At 40.7% G+C, this 15,873-nt stretch overlaps 1 protein-coding gene across 1 annotated transcript in view; it reads right to left on the bottom strand.

Annotated features, from left to right (window-relative positions):
• RTEL1 (regulator of telomere elongation helicase 1) overlaps positions 1 to 15,873 on the bottom strand; it is a 52,429-nt gene that overhangs the window by 2,390 nt on the left and 34,166 nt on the right. Inside the window, exons 27-34 of the mRNA XM_075720897.1 lie at positions 12,829 to 12,924; positions 11,045 to 11,255; positions 8,757 to 8,894; positions 8,076 to 8,192; positions 5,941 to 6,183; positions 4,176 to 4,352; positions 3,455 to 3,640; positions 2,828 to 2,931 (exon numbers count right to left, since the gene is read on the bottom strand). Of these exons, the coding sequence (XP_075577012.1) occupies positions 2,828 to 2,931; positions 3,455 to 3,640; positions 4,176 to 4,352; positions 5,941 to 6,183; positions 8,076 to 8,192; positions 8,757 to 8,894; positions 11,045 to 11,255; positions 12,829 to 12,924 (1,272 nt within the window). The remainder of the gene's footprint in view (positions 1 to 2,827; positions 2,932 to 3,454; positions 3,641 to 4,175; positions 4,353 to 5,940; positions 6,184 to 8,075; positions 8,193 to 8,756; positions 8,895 to 11,044; positions 11,256 to 12,828; positions 12,925 to 15,873) is intronic.

Genomic DNA, 15,873 nt, shown 5'->3' with positions numbered 1-15,873 from the left:
AAACAAGCAGGGCATTAAAATGAACTAGCAAGAAGCAGGTTCAAAATGACAACAACAAAAAAGAGATGGTTCTTCACGTAGCGTTTGGCTAAGGTGTGGAAGTGCTTGCTATAGGACATGCATGACAAGTTCATTTGCGTTCAAAGTGAATTGGATGATGTGATGGAAATGCATCAGCAGTTTCTTAATATACAGAAGCAACCTTTGGCTCAGGGAGTTCTTGTGCTGCAAATAGCGTTGGGGCTGAGAGATTACCTGCAAGAATCATCACTTATGCCTGCCATGTTCTTTTATCCTTTCCTAGCTATCCTTTTTTGGCCACTGTCAGAGACAGAATGCTGGGCTGGATGGACATTTACCCTGACTCAGTATGTCTGCTATTATATTCTGATTATTTGCTTCAAACAGTATCTGTCTTTCCTGATCTTTACACATTATAAGACTGTATTCACCTCACGGGGCTGTAGTATGCTACCACAAAGCAAAGCTCTGATTCACCTTGTTAAGAAAAACACCCATATTTTCTTTCCCCTGTCATCACCTCATACAACGTGGGATGAAGTTTCACTGTAACTAGTAGCAAGATTATTCAAGTAAGTGGCAGATATGGAAGTCATTAATAACAAATGACCCAGGGGGAATGACTCACTTTCTAAAATGTGGCTTTGTATTGGATATCTGAATAGAACAGAAAGAATACTTCTAGTTGGAAGGGACCTACAAAGACCATCTACTCCAACTGCCTGACCACTTCAGGGCTGAACAAAAGTTAAAGCATATTATTAAGGGCATTGACAACCTCTCTAGGAAGCCTGTTCCAGTGTTTGACCACCCTCTCGGTAAAGAAATGTTTCCTAATATCTAGTGTGAACCTCCCCGACACAGCTTTGAATTGCTCCCATGTGTCCTGCCACTGAATACCAGGGAGAAGAGATCAGCACCTTCCTCTCCACATCCCGTCCTCAGGAAGCTGTGGAGAGGAATGAGGTTTCCCCTCAGCCTCCTTTCTCCAAACCAGATTAACCCAAAGTCCTCAGCTGCTCCTCACAGGACATTCCTTCCAGCCCTGCAACCAGCTTTGTTGGCCTCCTCCGGATGCATTCAAGTACCCAAATCTGAAATACAGTCTAATCTAGTAGACCAGACTACTTTAATCCCCAGTCTAACAGATGTGCAATCAGAAAAAGGAGTGATTAAAAAAAAAACAACAATGAGGCTGAGCAAATTCTGTGCTTTATCTACGAGCTATGAAAATGCATATTAACTTGGGGACTAAGGAGAAAACCAAACCTCAGAATTACCAATTTCAAGACAAAAACCACAGAACAGGGCAGCACAATTGATCACTATACAACAGCTCAAATTTTGTGGATTCTTAAGCTTATGAAACAACAATTACAAGTTACATCTTACTCACAAAAGGAGAGAGTTTTTCCCCAGACATTGTAAGATAAAAATTTATGGTCTGAGCTAATTTACATGTGGGACAACAGATGTTTGCCTAACCAGAAAAACTCCCCTGGGAGCTCATTGTGTTCCCTAACCAACTCAAATCTCAAGCAGCAGAGATTAGACATGCATGCCAGTAATATTCTTGTCATGACTTTCCTAGAGTCTCTCTTCTGAGGTGGACTATGCTGTCAGATGTTCATTCCCATTATACTTGGGCATAAAAGGAACAACTGAGTATTCGGTGGTAATGCCTATTCAAGGCAATTGGTCTGACCGCCCAATCTGCAGCAACCATGAGGTGCCTGCCTTTGGCGTTCTTGTACTTTCTTACATACATTCCTTATAATCCAATACTTTTGGATTTTAACATTTTTAAAGAAATATGTCATAGCAGACTGAGGATGAAAATTAGTTGAACAGCTATTCTGAATTCTCTCTAGGAGATATATGTCCGAGAACATCACTCTGGACGTTATTCTATATTCCTCTTGGACCAAGTCTGTCTTGGTCATTATATTTTATTTGGATGTAAGTATACTGTTTCTTTTCTATGCTTAACTGACATAATTCAGTGTCTTTTTCCTGAGAAAAAGATCTTTCTCTGGAACTTGGAATGACTGAATATTTTGTACTTGCTTATAGATTCACAGGTTGAAGAAATTTCTTTTCCTTCTGTACTGTTTTCAGGTAGGTTCCTGAGCTCTATTGATTAGAAGCCTTCCTCATCACCTATGAATGTTTAGAAACCAAAACCACTCAACTCTTGTATTAAAATTCCCTGCCCAGGGTCACAGATTATTAATACCTGGCTGCCAAATCAAATGTTGGGTAAGATGTTACCAAACACATGCACCATGGGATCAGTTACATCCTCTTACCTAAAGAATTTCAACCACCAATTTACTCAGCCAGGAAAACCACAGGACAGGATAACAGGAGATATTTCAGCATGAATTTGCCTCATCTCATGATAGTGCTTTAGAGTAGGTTTTTAGATGGGGAAAATTATGAAACTAAGCAACAAAAAAGCCCCTAAAATAAAGGTTCAGGTGTAGGAGGAAAAAAAGGTTTTAATGTTTTTTTCAAGTTGACTCCACAGCTTCTTGCCTGCATAGCTCTAGATGGGAAAACATTTGGAGGAAGCTCAGAAGATGCTGCAAAGGTGTAACAAAGACAGCATAAGGCAGAGGTCTGCCTCCAATCACATTACAGAACATGGAAAGTAATGAAACAAGTGCTAAATCTTCCATCAGGATTTAGGTGTTCTCTCTGTAAACAAAGGAATTCTGTTTCCAGGGCTGTCCACATGGTTCTCCTGAAAAGCACAAAATCACCAGCAGTTTCAGGAAAAACTGAAAACAGTAAACAAGATAACCTTTAAGAACTGCTCCCAGCATGTTTTGCAGCAAGTGAAGTCACATAATGGACATTTAAAAGGCACATCATCCTCAGACTTGCAGTTAGAGCACTGGAATCTTCCTAGAACAGAGAGAGAGGGGCAGGGAGAGAGGAAGAGAGTGAAAGAGAGGGAGGAAATAACTAAATTCCAGTATTCACCTGTGAAATTCTCATGCATACATGTTTCCAGTGCAGTCCAGAAAATAATGGCCATGAGCTTTCTGAACTACGTTAATAGTGCAATATGTGGCCTTGTTACATTATTTCTTTCACATGATCTCACTCAGTCTTTCGGTGCTTCAGATCCCCATTTAGAAACTGAGGTCACATCCCTGCTTCACAAGGAAGTTGTCGAGAAAAATTCGTAAGTTCTCAGGAAACTATTACATCACTGCAATAAAGACAATGAAGTACTTTGAGAGGACATATGCAAGTGGCAGAAAGTACCAATGCTACTTAGCAAGCGGCACTAATCATTATTGCACCTGAGCAAATATCGGCACGAACAAGTCATTTAATAGATCATGGGTATAGTTCTTATTTCTGTAACTTATCTTTATTCCCAAGCGTTAGAGAATTGCACCAAAATCTCACCTATACCTACCACACTCTGGCTCCATCTCTAGTGGAAAGATAGGCACAGCTCCAGAGCCTGTGGGTGCTCTCACGTTACTGGTTTCTCTTGATACTTTGGTCATCGGCAATTCAAGTTTGCTTTTCTCATTAAAGCAGAAGGAGGAAATCTTTCTCTGAATTTTCTCTGGGGCCTCACCCTTAGAAACGGCTGCACCTGGTTATCAAAAGGACAGCATAGAAAACAGTAGAATGCAGAACACAATACACAGACTCTGCAAAGCACAATCAGCAGCAGTAAGTTCTCATTGTATAAGAACAACAAAACAATTTGCATGACTATTTTTTTATGCCATACTGCGTGGTAACAGAAGTTTCTGATACTGACACACATAATTACTGAAGGGGACCCTTTATATTGCAATAGTTCTGTGGCAAATGCTTCCTAGACACAGTGGATCTTGATCCACTCCTGCCCCCACCCCACTTAGATGCAAAAATGCTCCCTTCACCCATAACCCAGTTAACAGTTTAAAGAAGACGGCATGACAATTTTCTTCATGTTTCCTTGCACTTCCCCATCTCACATTGTCTTCTATCTTACACTTTTTTAAACTCAGTTTTGATATGGCTTTGATCATCTTTTACACACCTAGTGCAGGGAGGCCACAGCCCGCAGCAAAGGCTGTTGGACACTACCCATCATAATAATAAATAAGATTCTAAACTTCAGACAAATGTTCACTCCCAACCTTGTACGTGGCTGTTTTCTCCTTTAGTGCACCAGCTCTCCAAACTCAGAGGGCTCCCTTCACCTTGCACTTGCTGTTGCAATTCCTTCTCTCCCTCGCCACAGACCATTCCTGTCAAATCTTTACACATCCGTTTGAACTGCTCTTTGTGATGAGGGCGCACAAATATGTAAAACCCTGTCCAAAAGAATATACAGTCAAATACATAGGAAAATAAATGCCCGACCATGGAAGACTCCTTACTTTGGAGGAATGAAATTCTTTGGAAGCTGAACAATATCAGCCATGTTCCCCAGAGTATCTTCAGGTTGGCGGAACACTCGATGCTTTTGTTGATTTTTATAATGACAGGGTTTTTCTTGCCAGAAGACTGGTGAGTATCTAGTACTGAAAATAATCTCAACTTACCTCAAAATTCTTGTGTTCTCTACAGCTAAGCATAAATACCTGATCCAGCCCTTTATATAAATACCTGATCCAGGGAAAACAGGTATATACACGATACCTGAAAAGACTTTCTCAAAAAGGACATCTCTTGTTACTGTTTGGTTGACAAGGATTCACAATACATACAGAAATTCTAAAGAACCCCAATCATGACTTACTGCCAAACACACAATTCTACCGCAAAGTCCTCTGAGGTCAAAACATTTGCTCAGTAAAGATACTGACTCTCTGTAAGAAAGAATGCTCAGAGGGAGATTATGAGTCACAGTGCCACACAGTTCGTTCTCCTCCCACTCTTCACTGTGTCACGACTAATCTGACTAGTTAGCACACCAGAAAAAAAAAAATTCAAAAAATCTGGCGACTACAACATCTATTCAAGGTCAATGGAACACTTATTGTTATTTCCTAAAGAAAACAAACAAAGCTACATCAGCATTTCCCAGCATACACTGTATGCATCATTTCCTGCAGAGGAGTTCACACCAGAGACATGGGAGAAGGTGGAACTGAGGTGTTTCATAGCACAAGACAAAAGATCTCCATCAAGGCAATCAAGACCAGCATATAATCCCTTTTCTTCTTTTTTTTTTTCCTTTTTTCTTTTTTTTTAAACAATAAAGCCCAATTTCAAATTTTGAAAACTTGTAGCTTCCTAAACCCTTTCATCATTAAACCCATGAAAGGAAAAAACCCAAACCAAACCACTTTCTAGGAGATTATTATGAATGATAAGGTTACTAAGTTATGACACAGTTCCATAACTATTCCCAGGTAAATCTCTGTAGAATGGTGAATCAAAAGTGTGATTGCTTATCCCAAAACCTGGAAATGATCCAAGAGCTTAGCACCAGTATAGCAATCAATGGTCATAAGAACAAAATTGAATAAGTGCAATAGTCAGCACTGTCTTTTCTAAAGAGCAATCTCTTGTAGTAATTGAGGAGAAGAAAAGGTAATTAAATCATTTGACTGAAGTTAGCTTGACTGAAGGTTAGGACTGGAATTACTGAGGTCTTATCGAATGTCTTTAATGGACAATTTCTAACCGAACAGAGATACATTTTATAAACTTGACATTTTTTTCTCTCTGACTGACATTCATTTAACATATCTTTCCTGCTGCTCCATTTATCTGGCTTGCTAAACCAAAATATGGGAGAGATGAAGTTTACCAATGCTAAAAGTTTTTTGTAGAAGTGGAGAATTTGCAAACTAATGACCAGTGAAAGGCTATTGCTCACATAAGATCACAGCACCTACCTCTTCAACTAAATAAAAGTGATTTAAAAAAAAAAAAACCCCAAACAACGCTTACTTTGTAGGAGATGAAAGTCTTCCGGCCTCTCAGTTGTGAGGGCTGCTATCACTGATATCATAGCATCATAGTCATCTGTCTTCTTGTAAGCTAACAATGCTTCATAGAAGCGGCTGTAAGTGCTTTTGTTCAAAGCCCTTTTCACATCGTTGAGATAGGTAGCCCTGAGGACCTGGTGGTGATCTCTCCTAGAGCTTGAAGCTTTTTCAGTGTCTTTCCTTGGAGCTCGGCTGGCATTCTGCCCTGAGGGACAAAGAACACACATGAGCAGGGCTTGGAGGAGAACAAACAGGTCACTTCTTTGTATCGACGACTCTTTCCAGAAGGGGGTTCCTGGACTACTTCAAAGCCAACGCCGCCTGCATGGCCACACACCTCCCTCTGGCATGGCCTTGGGCAGAGCCAAGACCTGCTCCTGGAAATGGCAACCGAGCAAATTAATTCTGGGGATCACTTTTAGCATCTTCTGGAGTTTTTTGATCTTTTAAATGGAGAAATGTGTCAGATGGTCACTAGGGAATGAGAAAAAGGTGACACAGAAGACACTGTGCATGGAGGTCAGCAATAAATCAGGTTTTGAGCTACACTGAAGTAGCAGCAGCATTTTAAACAGATGGCTTAACCAACTATGCTGGCCTGACACATGGGCAAGCAAACTGTTGAGAGCAATTTTAAAGAATGGATTTCTCGCCCCTTTTATTAATAAGGAGAAAAGGCCCGTGTGTGTGTCTGTGTTTCCCAACACGAAAACATAATGTCAAAAAAGAATAACTAACCTGAAATAACACACAAGATAGCACAAGAGCAATGTAGGAGTACAACAGAAGGTAGGAGCAGCTATGAACATCCTGCTAAACTCCAAGTGGACTTCTGTTCAAAGTATCAGTCTTTGATTTCTGATACGCTTTAGAGGAAAAAGTTCTGTTTTGCATATTACAGGCATGCAAATATGGATGAAATATGATAAGAAAATGATTTACACATCTTTTGGTACTTAGATCTTTATTCCCCACTAAAGAACTTTTAAAGAAGTTAAAGAAGATAATGAAGTTTTAAAAGATGGGCTTAGTTCCATTTCCTGAAAGGGGAAAAACATAGGTGTAAATTTTATAATCTGTATCTTTTATTGCACATCATACAGCTTTCTGACACTTTCACAGGAGCATACTCTACTTAAGGAGCGAGCAACAGAAATAATACATGCATTTGCTGCTATTATTTTCTCAATTACTTTTAGTGGAAACAAGTTTCTATGAAAATCAATCTCATGGACCTCAGGACAAAATAATTACCAAAGACTCTATTTTGTTTTTAAAATACAAAACAAAACAGGAAAACAAATCAAAAGAAACAACGTGGCTTCATACATAAAAAGCTTTTAAAGCCTTCCAGGAAACACCGGCTTTTTGTTTATGTATTTTTTTTAAAAAGAAAGGATTAGTCTTGGACTATTCTTTACCCTCTAAAGACAGACATCTAAGCTGTCCAACTATCCTACTCATTTCCTTGTGAGAAATACAAAAAAATTCCCAGCTGTTCTCAGGAAGATCTGTAATCAAATTTTAACTGAGCCTTTGACTCCAAAGATAAATACTGGACAGTATGAGATTAGAGGGATGCATACAGAGATTATGTACAATTGTGAGAATACATTTGCTAATCTCTGTTTCTGCAGAAAAACCCCAGACTGTCCATATGAGGAGCATGCACATTACCAATAACAAAACACGGTTTTCTTCTTCATACCTGTACTCATACTGACCTCATCTACAATTACATTCCTTAAAAGGCTCTCTCTCATGAACCCTGGACAAACAGAAAGCCTAGCAGTCCTGTGCTCAATCAGCTGTCCCCTCACTGACATATGCCAGGGCAGTCTCCAGTGCAAACTTCTGGCTTTAGTTGGTTTCTTTCATATCCACTTTGATTTAATTTATTGGCTTTTGTGTTTTGTTTTGTACAATCGTTGCTGAAAATTCCGAATTACCATCACTCCTACCTACAGATAGTGAGCCACTGTGCTAGGTGAACACAAAAAACATTGGTTCCCACCAGGAGAATCTACAGTCAGTGACGAAATGAAATGTAACATGTATTACCTCGGGACTGCATTTTTATTTAACATGAAGTGTTACCTGCACTATTCAGTCCTGCTGTCAAGTGGAATCCTCCCCGGTTCAAGTGGAGCCCAGGGTTTAGCTGAGGGCATGAGTCCTTTGAGAATGCTGCTTTCTGCTGACTCTGTTTTTCTTCTGTTAAATCAAACCAGATCATTAACAGTGAACTTAGGGAAGAATTAACATAGAACGGTGCATTTTAGGGTATGCCATTCTATGCTGAAAACACCTGAAGACGAAGATGTATTTCTGTGATAAGAAGGGATGAGCTAACACCCTGCTTTTTTTAGGACTTCATTGTTCCAGAGTTTCAAGGATTTCACAAACTCTGTGAGGACACGATTACCCCCTATACACTGTTCTGGTGGCACTACGTAGGTAGCAAAGACGACAGAGGAATACACACAAAGTTTTTAAATCCACAGACTAGATTCAAGATCTATTTAGATCTGTAAAACCCCCTTTTGAAATAAAACAGCACCATTACTAGCTACGCAGTAACTAATGCTCTGGCATCCGTGTGTGCTTATGGGAAGGCAGGCAAGAGGATCATGCAGAGCAGAAACTTAGCTCAATATTGGCTAAACTAAATTGCTTTCCACCCTTACATTTCTACATACTGATGTGTCTTGCTCTACAATTGGACAATGTCCGTCAAACGATGCAACTGCCTGCACAGTGCTGAAACAAGCTCCTCACCTATTTTCTTGGCCAGTATCTCCCTCTCTTCCCGCAGGAGGCTGTGCTCAGGTTTGTAGCCACAGCCCACTCCAGTCAGATTGCAACATGCTTCATCAAACTGTTTTTTATGTTGAGGTCGAACAAACTGGTAGAATTCTTTCATTTGGGGAGGGGGAGGAAAGAACAACAACAAAAAAAGATAAATCAGTCCACAACAGGTAATAAATGCCACAGAAACATACAATGGCAGGACTTCTAGGTTAGGTAATATGAAGATAAAAAGTGCTGCTAAATAACTTAAAATCTAAATGTCGTCATCTAGTATTTATACAGTAAGCACACTCATACGTTAAACAAAGGTCAGCTATCATGCAAACTTCCAGCAATATTATTACCAGTAGGTAATAACTGTAATTTTTGCACTGTAAATATGAAGTAGCTTACCTCACGGTGAAACAGGTACTTGCAGCAAAAGGTCATAAACTGTGGGGTCAAAGTATCTGCCAGGCTGATACTTTGAATAACTGATTGTGACGGAGGCACCTGACCCCTTAACCAAAGTAGCGGTAGTTTGGTACAGGCTCCAAAGGAGGCAAAGGCCTGAGCCGTGGCGGGGCCAAGAGCTCCTCTAGTTTCAGTCTGTTCTCTGAAAACCCACGAAGGAGCAGAGTGACACAGTGAGCATCGATGCAGATGAGCTTGGAACACTGATCATGCAATTAGCACACGAATAGTGGGTGGCTTTTCCAAGACTCGTTTATCAAGGAACAAAGGAAGTTGTGGGTACAAGGAGCCTCATGCATACCTTTACTATTGCATGTAATTTGAATACAAACCAACCACTTTATTCCATAAACACGACAGCCCACGTGAGCCTTCTCTAGCTCTCCCTGCTAGGCAGCGTGGCTGCACGGCACCGATCTCCCCTTGAGCTGGGTCGCCTCTCAAGTTTGCTCCTCGAGGCAGAGACACCTTTTACCAACAACCTTTGGGAAGCGACCAGTATCACGCACAACCGTGTAGTATGGTAACTTGGACTTGGTAACTTCGATTGCATGCTGAATTGATACTAACGAAACGTTACAAAAATAATCCCTTAGACATAAACCATTGACCAAGTCTGAGTCTAGGTTTGGACCTAGCCACACCTCCTCTCTGAGGAGGAGTTTAGAAAGCCAGGGGGTCCACTCTGAACCTCGCAACTCAACTGGAGGGTCCTCCTTACCCTTTAAGTCCCTGGTTTCTCTGTGAATCATTCTAGCTCAAGTGTAACTCAATTCTCCTTTGTACATTTCTTCCATGCAGTAATTAATAGAGCGAACCCTGCCATCAAACTTTGTTAAGTCACACTTTTACAACATCATATTAAAACCACTTTTGCTAATACCTTTGACAGTGACTCCTTAAGCGATCTGAATCGCTCCTTTGCAACACTGATATACTGTTAATTTTACACCCCAAATGACTGACTGACCATAAAATGCTCGCCAACCAAAAGCCTAAACGTCAAATGAACTTTAGGTTTCAGGTGCCCGTCACTTTTGAAAACTAGACTTAGGCCTTAACTTGGCGATCAAGTATTTTCTTATTTATATAGTAAGATCAGCAAATTGGGAAACAGGCTGTGGCTACTATTAGTACTAAGTGCTCATACTGAGCTTCCCATTCCTTAACCTTAAAATTAACCTTAAACAATTTACAAGATGTGTAACTATGCTTTTTTATTTTAGTAGATGAAAGAAGTCAGAGAAAAATCTGCCCATTTGCTCACAAGCTGGGAAAGGAAAATTCAGAGAAAACACTTAAACTAGAAGAAATGTTGGTGGGAGTCCACTTCCCATCAATGCAGTTGTTAAAGGTCAAGAAAACACCAGCTAAACCAGTAAACTATCCATGCTTGCCCAGATCACTTGCTTTATACTCACCATTATTTAAACAGAAAATTTCTCTAGATATGCTACTTATTTATTGCTTTAACACTGAACACTGAGTTGCATATATCCAACTCACACAACCACACTCTTGATTCACAGGGAGTAAGCTATACTACTTTTAGACAAAGTTTAAAATAACACAAGCTTCCACGGAATGTGATTTTTTTTCAGGCCTGTCAAGATGCAAACTAACGTATGATAATTAGATTGAGAACATTTTCTGTGTGATCTGGGCATATAAAGTGATGAATGTTACTGATTATCATCCTGATTGATCTGTACCTCAAATCCAAAACACTTACCATTGAAATACCCAAGTCTATTTAAAAGACAAAGGTCACGTCATATAAAATACCAGGGAAGTTGTCATACCTCGTAACAAGATATGCTTTTTTTCATCCTCTATAAAGAGGGAGCTCATTTGAGATAACATAGCATGGAAGTCATCTGTCTTCTTGTAGTGCTGAAGAGCCTTAGAGAAGAGATCATAGTTCTGTTGGCTTAGGGTCTCCTTCACTGTTGCGATGTACAACGTAGCTCGGATCTTCTTCGGCTCCGTCAGGTCTGCTTTCTTGACAGCTTGCTGCAGAAACAGGAAGGCTTTTCAGTAAATAGTGTGACTTGAGGAGCTACTCTCACATGAATTCAGATGGAAGCAATATATTTACAATTCCAACAGCACATAGAACAATGAATGCTTTCAACTAACAGGTTACTGTCTCTTGCAATTATGGTAGTCACCCCCGTATCCATGTGTTATTTCCTGAAAAAACAAACCAGCTTCAGTGCCAGAGAATAAACACAAATCTAACTGGCCCACCTCCTGGAAATGTCCAATTAACTGAAAGACATAAATCCCCGAAGCAGGAGATACAAAGAATGGAAGGTGTTCAAGCATTTTGGTTCCTCTAAGACCTTTCCTGAAGACACTACACACATGAGCAACCCAGATGACTCTCTCGTGTTGGGAAACATTCTTCCACAATCACAAGCAGCAGGGACTTGAAAAAGATTCAGAACAACCCCTCCTTTATGAATGTGACTGTGCATTACAATATGCTTACACACTTTGAACATATAAGCTGTTGGATCCTTGTTCTTTGTCATGCAGAGATGTGACAAGTGTCACCGGGGCAATGCCGAGGCACAAGTATATTGTCAATTTCCCCAGATGATTATTATATCTATTTCTGAAACATTAATCCCTCTAACATCTGTGAGCGTTCATTCCCTCACAGAAGAGGAGCGATGCTATTCCCCTTCTCTGCTGGCAAAACCGACTGCATCAGGAGGAATATTCCTAGAGAAGGCAGCCAAGTCTCATTACACAATCCTATTCTTAGGAGAAGGCTTAATAAGAAGCAAAATTACATTTATTCCAAACCTCAAGGGCTACGCTGACTCATCATGACATCAGATAGCAACAAACTGCAAACACAACCTTCTGCAATGAACCTCCCTTCCTCACACCTTGGATGTTATTGGCTTCAGGATCTGTGACTACTTTTATCAGTTTTGCTTGCTAGGTGACTGGGAGTCTGACAGACAGACAGCACCCAGTTAGGACACTTCCTTGGACACACACTACTGGCACACACAATCACCCAGGGGATTCTCATGAATTTATCATGACTCTTAAGGAACTAGCTGCATAAGGAGTTAACTGAGTTTGGAGACAGTGTAGAACAGTAATGCACAACTGCAAGCATAACAGAACAATGACCCACCACAGGTGGGGTTACGATGCGATTGCTTACCCAAAACTGGTCAGTTATACCATTTGAGGCCCTACCAGCAGTTGGACTAGATGACCATTATAGGCCCTTTCCAACTGAACTATTCTTTTCTAATCAAAAAGAATGAAACCACCCACACCTGGTCAATGAGAGAAGATGTTCACAAGGAGCCAATGCCAGAAAACAATTCTTTTCACCTACCAGCCCTACTTGGACCTGTGCTTGATTGGGTCTGTGATGTCCAGATTTGAGAAAGGGCATGACAGAAACAGGTTACAGATGTGCATTGATGAATATTTACAATTTGGAGAAAAAACATAATTGTTCTTTCATCAGGCATCTGTCTGCCTGGAAATTTCCAATTCAAATTAAAGCAGTCTGCAGATCAAAAGGATGGCACAGACACACAAAAACACATACTGTATTGCTGACTAGCTTTATTTTCTTCCTTCCTCCTTTCTGCTCATCTGTTAACCTCTTCTCATACTGAAGGGAAAGTGTTGACAGACGTTGTGCCTGTGAAGATTAAAAGAAAAGAAGAAAGGTCCAAAAAAATGCTTCTCAAAGTTATTGTCCATTTAATTTAGCCATTTCCAGCAGTAAAAGCTTGTTAAACCAGTCTGTGGACACCATTCAAGAAAGCAAAACAAGTCAAATTATTGCAACAGAGCCTGGGACACATACCTGTTTCTAGAAGGTAATCACTTACTGGACAATTCAGAAAGAGAAACCGAACAGAGGAAATTAAAGACAAAGTTGGTCTCGAGGGTGCAAATTCCTGATTAAGCAAAGCCAGACTCACAGCTAACCATTTCAGGGTAGCCCTGGGAGTGTACGCATACCCGTGTGTAACCGAGGCCTCGCATGCCCCTTCACTTTCCTGCCTGAAGTACTTCTGAAGAAGACCTACAGAAGGGATCTTCTTGGGGTACTGAGAAGGGAAGCCCAAGCAGTCTTGCAGAAAATATCAGGGCAGACAGGATGAGACAGTAGCAGAAACACTTGCGGTTTGACAAGCTCTTTAGCATCTCCCATTCCCAGTAACAAAGAATTGCACTTGTACTGCAGTGACTGGGAATACTGGTACACACAAAGCTCCAAAAGAGAATCATAGAATCGTTTAGGTTGGAAAAGACCTTTAAGATCATCCAGTCCAACCATTAACCTAACATTATCAAATCCACACTAAACCAATTAAGGGTAGACTAAACCATGTCCCAAAGTGCCACGTCTGCCCGTTTTTTGAAACGCTTCCAGGGATGGGGACTCCACCACCTCTCTGGGCAGAAGCGAGCGGGCATAAGCAAGAGGAATGGAATTGCTTAATAGCAGGCTCTCCAATATTAGATCAAGCCAGTATCAGCCACATTAAAAACAATCACTTAAGTAGCAGAAGAAACTGCAGGATAGCCCCATATTGCCAGTTGGTTTCTACATATCTGTTGAGAAAGCAGGTATGTGAAGTGATTTATGTCTTTGCTTTTGCCCAATAAAAGAATTTCGTAGCAAGTATGTGACTGTCAGTGCATTTACAGAATAATGTTCATTTGTGAAAGGAACCAGTGAAACCTAACAGTACCCCTATATTCCACTGTGACTTCTAAATATGTCTATTCAGATTACAAAGCCTCGGAGTCAAATTAACTTCAACTAAGACAACACTAAAAATAAACAAAACCCTAAGCCAATAACCTCAGATTTGCCAGTTTGTAGAGTCAGTTGCTGATACTCAGAAATACAACCTTCAGTGCACTCATAATACTGCAAGGATACGGAATTGCAGACAAGCCTGACCATGATTTAAGTGCACATTTAAATATATTTTATTTAAGCATCATATAACAGAATGAAGAATTGGAATACAAGCAGCAAGTCAAACATTCAAGATACATGCAATAAGGCAGAAAAATGATCAAAAACATCTTCTTAATGCTGGACTATGTAAAGGCACCACCTTGAACAGCATAATCCAGAAGAAATTTATATAAGGTCCTTTCCAACCTTAGTGATTCCTAGTTTGTACTTTCATTAAAAATAATCCAGCCACCAAGCCAGGAAACATGAAATTGCTACTCTCCCCTTAATTGGTTTAGTGGTGGACTTGGTAGTGTTTGGTTAATGGTTGGACTGGATGATCTTAAAGGGCTTTTCCAACCTGAACAATTCTATGATTCTATGATTCTAAATAAGGCTTCTGAAAGACAAGTTTCCATAAGGCATGTCTCACAAGGAAAATTGGTTAAGGGGAACTGCCAAATCATTCTTTAAACAGATTGGGAGACTACTTCTTGTATTTTGATTTTTTGAGATGACAAAGGCTTCTTTTCTTCTTTTTTACCCCAAGCAAATTGTTTCAGAATGACAGCAGCTAAATTTCCATTATTTAGGCAACAAGGGTGCAGTATAACCTTGATAAAAGAAACAATGGTAACACAGATAGCGTGACAGATGGTGAAGAAAGATATGAAAGCACACCAACGCCATTATCAGTCCAAATCCAGTGCTTATTAAAATCAGCTCAATACTAGACTCAGAGTGAAAGCTGGCTCCCTCAGAGGCACTGCATGTCACAGGACTACACTCCCTGGATCTCTGGTGCCAGAGGTCATCAATTTAGGTGCAGCACAGGATGACTCCACAGTTCTCTGCAAGCCACAGATGAGCAGTAAAGCCGAATATAAAAAGCAGACACAAGGTGACTCAGTGCTGAGCTGTTACGACCATCAACTTATCTGAACTAAAATGCTGAACTATGCCAAAAGCAGTGCAGCTGTGTTAACAAGGTATGGTAGCTGACTTGCCAAGTCCCTGGAGATGTACCGGGCTTTCCAAAGAATAAGTTCTGATGTCTATGCTGTGGTGCCCCATGGGTCTGTGGTGCCCCATGAGTGATGGGGCAGATTTCTCAATCAGCTGCATGCAAGTTAAATATTCTCTATCCTTGTTCATTTCTCCAAGTTTGTACATTCCCTCTGCTTTGTACACATCCCCATCCACCTCCCTTAGGCCTCTTTAGATATTCCCCAGATACTCCTTACACCTCCACACTTTCCCTTAGACATTGTTCCACTAGGCAAACTGCATAGGTACGCTGCAATAGGCATTCGTGGAGTCCATACACTAGGCATCAGCCAAACTGAGTGTGCAAGCCAGCAGTAAAATATGCCTGCTGGTGGGTAGCCAGGAAAGGGAGCTACCCCACCAACAACTGCAAACAGGGATCTGGGGAAAGCAAGACCACCACAGCCTAATCACTGATGTAGAGAGCAAGTCTTATGAGGAGCAGCTGAGGGAACTGGGGTTGTTTAGCCTGAGGAAGAGGAGGCTGAGGCTTGACCTTATCACTCTCCACAACTACCTGAAAGGAGGTTGTAGTGAGGTGGCTGTTGGGCTCTTCTCCCAAGGAACAAGCGATAGGACAAGAGGAAATGGCCTCAAGCTGCGTCAGGGGAGGTTTAGATTGGA

This window comes from Pelecanus crispus, chromosome 14 (assembly GCF_030463565.1).
Source record: "Pelecanus crispus isolate bPelCri1 chromosome 14, bPelCri1.pri, whole genome shotgun sequence".
Classification (NCBI taxonomy): Eukaryota; Metazoa; Chordata; class Aves; order Pelecaniformes; family Pelecanidae; genus Pelecanus; species Pelecanus crispus.
Note: the sequence above shows the minus strand (reverse complement) of the source record. Positions and strands in the feature narration are given on the sequence as shown.